The 10,014-nt window shown below is 37.4% G+C and overlaps 1 protein-coding gene across 1 annotated transcript; it reads left to right on the top strand.

The window, feature by feature from the left end:
• Nucleotides 1-1,139: 1,139 nt before the first annotated feature.
• On the top strand, nucleotides 1,140-8,224 carry LOC306956849 (programmed cell death 1 ligand 2-like; the record flags this gene model as incomplete). Its single annotated transcript, XM_079548172.1, has 6 exons — nucleotides 1,140-1,203; nucleotides 2,673-3,035; nucleotides 4,069-4,353; nucleotides 4,974-5,114; nucleotides 5,937-5,978; nucleotides 8,142-8,224. Exons 1-6 carry the CDS (start codon nucleotides 1,149-1,151, stop codon nucleotides 8,222-8,224), a joined length of 969 nt encoding a protein of 322 aa, XP_079404298.1. The 5' UTR covers nucleotides 1,140-1,148.
• Between the last annotated feature and the right edge of the window lie 1,790 nt (nucleotides 8,225-10,014).

The following is a 10,014-nucleotide window of genomic DNA, read 5'->3' as shown; positions in this document are numbered from 1 at the left end:
GCACAGAGCAGAGCAGGACAACTCCTCCTCTTGTCTTGAAGCATTACTGGGCGCCCCGGGGTGCAGTTGGCCCTTCTGGCCCCCAGAGCATACTGCTGACTCATGTTCCTCTCGACACTGACCACAACACCACATAACATTCTTTTCTACAGGGCTGCTCTTCAGTTACCCAGCCTGTACTTATATCCAGAAGTGTCCCATCCCAGAATGTGGCACCTGCTCTTCAAATCCAGCTTAAAGCTGTATCTAGTGAACTTGCTAATTCCTGCAGAGCTGGTCTGCTATCCCATGTTATTCTCTGGTTTTATTGTTTGTTTGTTTGTTTGTTTTTTGCTTACTTATGCTGATCCACATACAGAAGTATAAATAATACTTTTCATGTTACTGAAACAGGAAGATGCTAAATCTTAAATTGGACTTTGTCCTGCATTACTTAAGGGCTGATGGTTTATTGCCAGTAATGCAAGGTACTTTGTAAATGACAGGAACTGCTATGTGTAAAGTGAAATTAGCACCCAGCCCTAAAATCTGAAGCAAGGTTATTTTACCTCACTCTGATATTTCCAGTACCTCATTTTTTAGTGCCAAGTATCTGCTGGTTGTGACGTTAAAGGGCTCTGATAATAAACTCAGATAATAGGTATATAAAAAAAATTATGGAAAATGGAGTTGAAACAAAATAAGGGTCAGGTGTTAGTGATCTTTGTAAGCTGGATCAGGTGTTAGCACAGACAGCAACAAAAACAATCTGGTTCTGCATTTTTATGAATCTCTCTGGCATGCAAGAAACCAACTGAAATTGCTTTTATTATTTGTGGGTATAGAGCTGCTGTAAAAATGCTGTCCTGTCAGATTTCTTAAGATTGCAAGCTACAGATCTTGAAAGCTTCAAGGACAAAGTTGTAGAAATATTTTCTTTCCTTCCACTGCCAGAGTTCAGCAGTATGAACACGTGTTGTTTGATCCAGGGTTTCCCTTGTTTCTAGAGATATTCTAGTATTGCTTTGCATTTATTGCTGTTTCTTAGCTGTGATAGATTCCCGAGGTTTGAAAGGCTTTTAGTGACAGTATTCTAGAACACCACTCAAGCAGAAGATAGCTGTTGTAAGTTAAGTTGCAATTCTTTTGTTTCAGATCAACCTGAGAAAATGTTCCAAATCCTGACAATGCTGTTGCTGGAAATGCAGCTCTGCATGGTTTCAGGTGAGAGGGAGTGGACTGCCTTTCATTCCCATCATTAGGACCAATGTAACAACACTGCTATGTCCTAATGATGTGGGTTGCAGCATCTCACAATGAATACTTACTTCCCTGAACAGCTGCTCATGTCTGGAGCCTCTGCCCTGAAATGTCTTAGAGAAGGCATTGTCTAAGCACTGAGGATAAGGACAGGTGTACATCACTCTCTACCATTGTTCTTCTTGAAAGCATTGTGTGTTGACAGTAGAGGTGACCTGAATTACCAGGCATGACTATGAAAGAGAGAATAACCACAAGACAGCTGTAAAGTAAACAATCTCAGTGCAAGACATACTGAAGTAAAGCCACATGTATCCTTCTATCCATCTCCTAGAAGGAGCAGTTTGGCTAAAAGGGGTCATAGGAGCAGAAAACTGAGTGAGGAGCATGGCATACAACACTGCAGTAAGTCTGTGGCCCCTGTGCTCAAAGGATTTTGCAGGAAATATATTCCTTATTTAACTTCTATCAAGTCAGTGAACTCATATGTTCTATAAAGATATTTTACATATAATAGATAAAATAAATGGGAAGAGTTTGGTATTTTTTCATATTATTTATCTGTCTCTACATTGTATTCAAATGAACAAACAAACATTGCTAATAGGAACTGAAAATTTCCCTGCAAGTATTTAACAAACACGTGAAAGAATAATAAGAAAAATGCACAAATAGTTGCATGAACTTCTCTTTTGAATATTGCTGTAAACATTTTCAAGTGCTTCTATTAAATTAAAAATAAAAATATATGGTAAGTCCAATAAAAAAGAAAGTAACAAGGTTTATGGAATCATCAATTATAAAAAGGTTTCCTTTATCAAGTATGCTTTAAATGGGTAAAGTATTCATGACAATGTGACTTTCAAAGTTGGTGAATGCTTTCTGTAATAATTTTGTGTATTTCTGAATTTACATGGATCAGAGATACTCACATGTTTCACGTGTGTGGAAGACTGCAGCTGCTACACAGCAATTCTTGCCAGATATACTTACTTACTTAGTGCCAATACATGTGTTTCACAGGACTTAAACTGGATTTTCACTTTTTAAAAAAAAAAACAAAATTAGCTTTAGTATTTCCATAGTTATTTGTGCTTTTATAAGAACCTTAGGACACACAAGATACAACAGTGATTTTGGAATAGTACTGCCTGTGTAATCACTACTCAAGCTATTTTTTAAAGTGAAAAAAAAAATTGTTCGTCTTGTCCTTATCATTCAGATTCTGTAAGCAATACAAAATAGAGTTGATTTTCTATAGGTACTGCTGACATTGTAAAAATGCTAATGTGAATAGGAAAAAAATGCTTAGAACCTGAAGTCAAGCTAATAACTGTATACCTGACAATATGAAAGCTGTTTGACCAAACTCAAATAAAATCAGAAAGTATTTCAGCACAGCAGACAACAGCTGTTTTCTTTTCCTCCCTTAGCTTTATTCACAGTTGAAGTTCCTCAACAGCTGTATGTTGTGGAGTACGGGAGCAATGTGACCATGGAATGTAGATTCCCTGTGAATGGCTCATTGAACCTGGGACTCCTGAGTGTTGTCTGGGAGCAGAAGAGGCAAGGTCAGCTGGAATCAAGAGATGTGTACACACTCCGCAATGGGAAAGCACTTCTTTCATCCCAACACCACGATTACATGGGAAGAGCAGCGCTGTTACACAACGAATTGAAATCAGGACGAGCAATCCTTCAAATTACCAGCGTCAAGATCACAGATGTGGGGTCTTACCTTTGTCTCATTGACTACCAAGGTGCTGACTACAAGTACATTACTTTGGAAGTAAAAGGTCAGTGGCTGAAGGAACATGAGTATTTATTAATTGAGATGTCTTAAATAAAATCCCACAGACAGGTAGGAATCTATGAATTGGTAGGAATTAATGGATAAATCTCTTACCAAGCCCTCATGCCTCAAGCCCCCAGGAGTACTGAAGCAGTCTCACTGCCATCTGTTCCAGTTCAATGGCAGCTGAGTTTCTCTGGGGTGCACTCCATCTTCTCCCAGCATCCTCATCTGTGGAACTCCCCCTTCCCCATCAACTCCTCTGTTGATCCACTTCTGGCCATTCCCAAGCATTTCTCTGATGTGTTTTAATTTACTGATGAGCCCTCCTGCTCATCCCCACTCGGGATTTCCCCGGTGACTGCAGCTCAGTGAGCACACATACGATTTTCTCAGTTTTCTCAGTCAAAGCCAAGTGAGCATCAGTAATAAATGGATACATGACTGGATAGCATGGCAGAACAGTCCTTAGAAAGACCTCTGGTGTTTCCCATTAATTGCTGCATGTCTGTGTGATTCAAGATGGCATTCATTTCGCACTTAGGCATTTGAATAATGAACTTTGTCAAATGCAAAAATGGTCACAGTCAATTTTAAAGACTACTTTGGTACCTCTGACCTGATCTTGTGAAGATTCTAGGCTCTTTTCCTTCTAAATACTATGAAAATACTATGCCTGTTCATAAAGTATGGTAACACAAATTTAAAAAAAAAAAAAAAAAAAAACAACTTGATGCAGCCTGCATTATTTCTCTTGCAATATAGCTACTATTTTGTGTTTTGGGATGGGACCCCATGGGATTTCACTAGTTTCCTCTGTATTGATGAATTCAATGTTAACTACTGTCTTGGGCAGAGTAATGAAGTAAACTCTGATACTGTAGGCCTCAGAAGGATTGAACAAATACTACTGAGTTGTTCTACAAAACTTCATCATTTCAAATAAGATTGTTTCAGATAAAGCCACAGACAATAAGGAGAAGGAGGGAAATGGGATAATGACTGAAAATGACTTAACTTCACCTGTTCTTATGCAGCATCCTACAAGATAATAAACACACAGAAAACAAGAAAATGGAATGAAGACAAGTTTGCTTTTATATGCCAGTCAGAAGGCTTTCCTCTGGCAGAGGTATTCTGGCAAAATGAAAAGAACTTCAGTCTCAGCGGGTCTGCAAATACTACCTACACACTGACTGCAGATGGCCTCTACAATGTCACCAGCATCCTGATAATCAATCAAAACATGAATGAGAATTACAGCTGCATATTCTGGAATAAAGAACTGAATGAAAATACTTCAGCTTACATTTACTCTTTAGGTTCATATCACCTTGAACTTGTATGAGAGAGAGATGACAGAGAAAGAGAGTTAGTAAGGAGAAAATGATAGTGCATATATTTTGTTCTATTATCCATCACCAGAACTTCACTCCAGAAAGCAATGTAATAGCGATGCTCTGGAAAGAATCAAGTCAGTGCTATTAATGTCTTTGAAGCCAAGGCTAGCTCACACCCCAGAAAGCCAGTCTAGTCATTTTCTAGTCTATTATAGTGTATTTTAATTTTAGAGTAGCTCCCAATGTTTTGCTGTCAGTATGGTAGAAATTCTTTAATCATCATGCATATGTTCCCTGACATAAAATTCTAATGAATTGTTCTTGTGGAATACAGATAAATTGCAGTATTGGTTGCTCAAATGGCATGAAAACAGGAAAGCTGACACATGTAAAGATTCTTGAAGTAATATTGCAGAATGAAAAATTCATAGAGTGTAAGATAACCCTGATAAATGTTAAGAATCTTAAGTTCAGTCAGAGCCAAGCTTTGGAGAATCAGAACTGGAAGTTCATAAACTTTGCTGCTTTCTAAATTACAAATTTACTTTTCCTGATTTTTTTTTTTTCTTTTTTGTGTGTTCTGTTTTGTTTTTCTTTGACAGCTTTAATGAGTACACAGTATGGCGGACGAAAGTCCCTGATCTTATTTGTTGTCGCCACGTGTGTGATAGTACTGGTCCTTCTCCCTGCATTAATAATCTTTCAAAAGAGGAAATTGTTCAAGAATTGCCGTGCTAATAAAGGTACATTTTACTTCAGATAGTGGATTTTTCTCTTATTAATTTTTCCTGTGAACAATGTATTTGAAGGTTTAATAACTCTAGGCATGTTCATATGATTTTGGTCACATTTTCTTTCTAGAGGAATATTATTTAAAATGAAATCTTGCTGTATTTGAGTTGGACTTTGTTCTTCTCACCTTTTACTTAGGTGAGCAGGTGTTTGAGTGTACATTATATCATACCATCAATTGTTCAGTAAAGGACATAAGCAAGTCTTTGCTTTTTTACAGGAGAGCTGTAAAAGCATAGCTTGTTGGTACTTGTTTCCATTCATAGCAACAGATTAACAAATTTAGTCACCTTGGAGCCCATGTCTTGCTGTCACTCTTATTGGCTGCAAAGTCACTGCATCTACAACATTTGACATAAAACTTTCATTTACAACAATGAATTAAAGGCAGTCCAGCTGAAATGGCATGCTCCTCTACTACTTTGTTGGACTACTATATGTATAGTGTTTATTTCCTGGCTTGTAAATGCAATACTCAAAAATGCAAATGGGCTGTTATTCTAGTCTTTTCCTGAATATGAGAAGACTCCAATAAACTCAGACAAATAGAATTGTAACAAAATAAGACTGAATCAAGTTTGGTTATAGGTCTTTATAATTTGATTCAAAATTCGTAAATGAAAAGAACTGTAGAGAAGTCTGTCTACTTGGTATGAATTAATAATAAAATCTTACATGTGTTTAAAGTTCTGTTTAATGCAAAAGTTTTTCGAATTTGTTTCTTCCAATATTTGAAATGTTTCAGTTAAATTTGTTTAATTTTGTTTTAACAGACAGGAAAGGAAAATTGAGCTCTACTGTGACAGATGAGAACAGTAAGTTATTATTTTTTAATGTTGATGTTTATAGCTTTTCCCTCCTCTAAGGTAAGAGCTTTGTAAATCTGCAGACAGCAACCTAAATATTGCTATATCAAAATGGATTCTACTTTGAATTTAATTTGAACTTTTCTTAAATATTCTAAATATCTAGTATCTGTAATAATTTCTAAAAACACAAATCCAACCTTACAACTTTCTCACCTGCTATATAAAAATTAGTGAATATTTATTCCCTTTCACTGAGATACAGGGAGCTTGCATGTATGTCTATGTCTACACCCGCGTACACTGACTACAGTCCTACTGGCCTCATCTAGGTAGGTTACACAGAGAAAGCTGGCTGCTTTGGAAGGTATGCAGCTTTTTGTCACAATTATTTGTTGTGCTTTTGATTCAGACCACATATTTTGGCAGTAAAAAAATGACACCTGATTTCTCTGGAGCATTAGATGGTCCACCATGATTCTTCTCATCTAATGAGTATACAGCATCCCTAGACATCTAGAAATTGTTACACTGAGAAACGAATGCAATGCCTAAAGACATTAGGATGCATGTGACTGTCCTGTACCAAAATTGAACTGGCAAAAAAAAACCCAAACCAAAACAACAACAACAAAAAACAAACAAACAAACAAACAAACAAAAAAACACCATATTGAACTCTAAAGTGATGTAAGAAAGCTCTTAAAATACCTACATACATAAATCACTTTTGTTACCTATAAACAGAAGTCTTACAGATTAATGCATTGTTAGCAGAGAGGCTGGGCCAGCGCCAGGCACGATGATACTGAGTAGAAGTGCCATTCCTTGGTGCTCAAATAGCCTATTGAGGCCAACCTTGAGGTGCCCAGTGTACTCAAGGAAGATGGCTGATGCCCCCACTGCGTAGAGCAGAACTGTGACACAAGTGATGGAGGGCCTGAGGAAATAACGCAGAGCAGTTTCTAGACTCACAGGCAACTTTGGGCATTTCCAAGGACAAGATTTACTGGAGAAGTCACCTTTGTTTCCCATTACTAGAGAAGAAGGAAAAAAAACAAAAAAAAAAAAAAAAGAAGCATCGAAAAGTCACTTCCATAGCAGAAATAAAACCTGGGGATTGGGGAGAGGGGCATGAAATCTTCACTGACTCTTACTTCACCTCAGATAGCAGTGTGTGCCTCTTACCTCACCAGCATCACTAGATACCACTTGTAAGATGACACTTTCAGAAAATCACTTTCACCTTTCACAAATCATAACTTACTGGAGTTAAGAGCCCTTTCTCATTTTATGTGTGGTGGTGTGAAACTTCTTTGGAGCTATGCCACATGCAAATGAATGAAATCTGAAGGCAAGCAGTTCTGGTGCATGTCTGAACATAATTCCAGTGCACGTTGTCTGAACACAGTCAGGCTTCCCCTGGCTTTTTGTATTACTGTTGTAGGATTTTTTTGCTGTGTAGGCAGTAGCCTCCTCTTTGCACTTACTGAAATGAAGAAATTAAATGAGATGTAGCTGCTTTTTGTGGTTTTGTTTTACTTCTTCATTTTAATGACCAAAAATCTTTGCCATATGACTTACTGCATGTTGCACAAACATTTCTATTTCTCAGCACCATGTATTTTTAAGAAACACTGGAAAGAACCTTTATTCCATGATAAGTATGTAGTTGAAGCCACAGATACTTTACTGAAGAGCCTTGGAAATGACCCACATGGCCCTGGTTACAGGAACAAGGATTGTTCATGTGATCATTTTAAACTGCAGCTTGAGCTGCTCTATTACTGAGGATGCAGAACATTCTACCTCATCACTGAAGTCCCAGTTCTGCAAACATCTCTTCAGCTGCACAAATTTTACTAACAAGCATTCCCATGGGTGCTACCTAATCTGATTTCAGTTTTGTTATTTCATTTTCATGGGATTGCCATTGATAGCTGCTAATAGAAAATTCAGAATTTGCATCATAGATAAGAGAGTACTCTTTCCTCTGAGAAGGTTGCAGCAGGATGTCACGAAGTTAACTTCAGCTTTAAGGACCCACTGTATTTCAGCATACCCAGAAGAACTCACATGTAACAAAGACATCAGTGTTTGCCCTTAGGCTGTTAAAATCAAGTCATTATTGTATATTTTTAAAATAATGTTCTTCCTCTTCCTTTCTCTAAGGAGGCTACTATAACTCTCAAACAGAGACTTCATACTTGTCAACTGTCATGTATTCTGGAGAAAGCAGGAATGTGAATCTGTGAAAATTCATCATCTCACATGCAGCAATTTGCATTTTTTTATCTGTTTTTGAGGACTTGAGGGAAAAGCTACCACACCAATTTCAGATGAACAGATGAACTCGTGGATGTGTTGGCACTAGAACAATGGACATCTACAGATACAGTGCGTATCTGAAGTTACAAAGAATTATGCTGTCATTCAATGTGGTTTGCCACTAGGAGAAGGTTTTCTCCAGTTCTTTTTATTCCCTTTATTCTAGAACTTACTGTGGCTCAATGAAATGTAGTTCAGTGAGTACTTTTATTAAGTGGTACGGACTCAAGAATGTTGCTTGGATTCAAACATCTTGAAGGAATTTGAATAAAAGCTATATATGCTGCCGTATATATAAACACCTTTCATGTAGAGAGTATTACATGCTGGTATCTCATTTCCAAACTTTCCAACATACTAAACTGGAAATTACCACAAGTACCCAACAGTATTTCACACAACTAATGACAGATCAAAGTACAGCCAGAACTAAAACCAAAACCAACCAAATTAAAAAAAAAAAAACAAAAACAAAAACCCACAGTAAAACAGCGCTGTATCACAGAAGACAATATTAATGCACTGTCTCTGTATAGATAAGCCAGATGAAAATCTATGAACTGTGATGCTGCAGCAACATAAAAATAAGGAATTTTTCATTTGAGATTATTACTCAAAATAATTTTTGGGGTAGAGGAATGTAGAAGCAAAAGTGAAAATGTTGTTCAGCCAGATTTTTCAGATAATGTTTAAATGGTAATTTTATTTTCAGAGGAAGATATGAATTTTCTATATTCTAGGCACATAATTGTTTATTTCCCATTTGTAGTAATGCCTAAAAATACTTTACTTAAGTCTGAATATCCTGCATCTTGGGCACAGTTTGCACAGTACCAGTTCTGAAAAACCGCACAGCAGGAAACAATGTTTTACTTCTTAAATAGTCATCAAACAGTGAATCACAGGCACTGAGTTGGATTTGGCATGTTATTTTCAAAGAGCACTGGCTCTAGTGAATTGCCTTTTCTCCGAAGACAGACGCAGAATCATAGAATCAGAGAATGACTTGGATTGCAAGTGACCTTAAACATAATTTAGTTCCAAATTCCTGCAGTAGGCAGGATTAGCTGCCCTGAGATTGAGATCAGGCTGCCCTGAGTCTCAACAAACATTGAATACCTCCACAACTTCTCTGGGCAGCTTGTTCTAGTGCCTCACCACCATCTGAGTGAAAATTTTCCCCCCACTATCTGATCTACATTTCCCCTGGACACAGAGCTGTTGGCCACGACCCTCTGCTTGTGACCATCTCACCAGTTATTTATCCACCAAATAGTCCACCTTTCAAATCCATATGTCTCCAATTTAGAGATAAGGGTGTGGTGTGGGAAATATAACAAGACAGTAACATCACATATCACAGAATCACAGAATTGTAGGGGTTGGAAGGGACCTCCAGAGATCATCGAGTCCAACTCCCCTGCCAAAGCAGGTTCCAACACATTATATACTATATACCAGACTATAACATAACAAGATTAAAAAGAAGTGCTTACACGGAAACTATTTCTGACATTATTCTGAAGAGCACTGTCTGCTTCACCAAAAAAACCCACTGTATAAGTAAAATCAAGATTTTTTTCATAGTTCTTTGGATATAGACAGAAGCTGCTTCTCCAGTGACACTTGCAGTTATTCACACTAGCACACAGCTGACCTACTGCAGCAAAGGATCTGAAAGACAGCATTTATTTTCTCTCCATGATAGTTGATCTTA

The sequence above is a fragment of the Tetrao urogallus genome, assembly GCF_951394365.1.
Source record: "Tetrao urogallus genome assembly, chromosome: Z".
Classification (NCBI taxonomy): domain Eukaryota; kingdom Metazoa; phylum Chordata; class Aves; order Galliformes; family Phasianidae; genus Tetrao; species Tetrao urogallus.
This window is presented reverse-complemented; position numbering and strand designations above follow the sequence as displayed.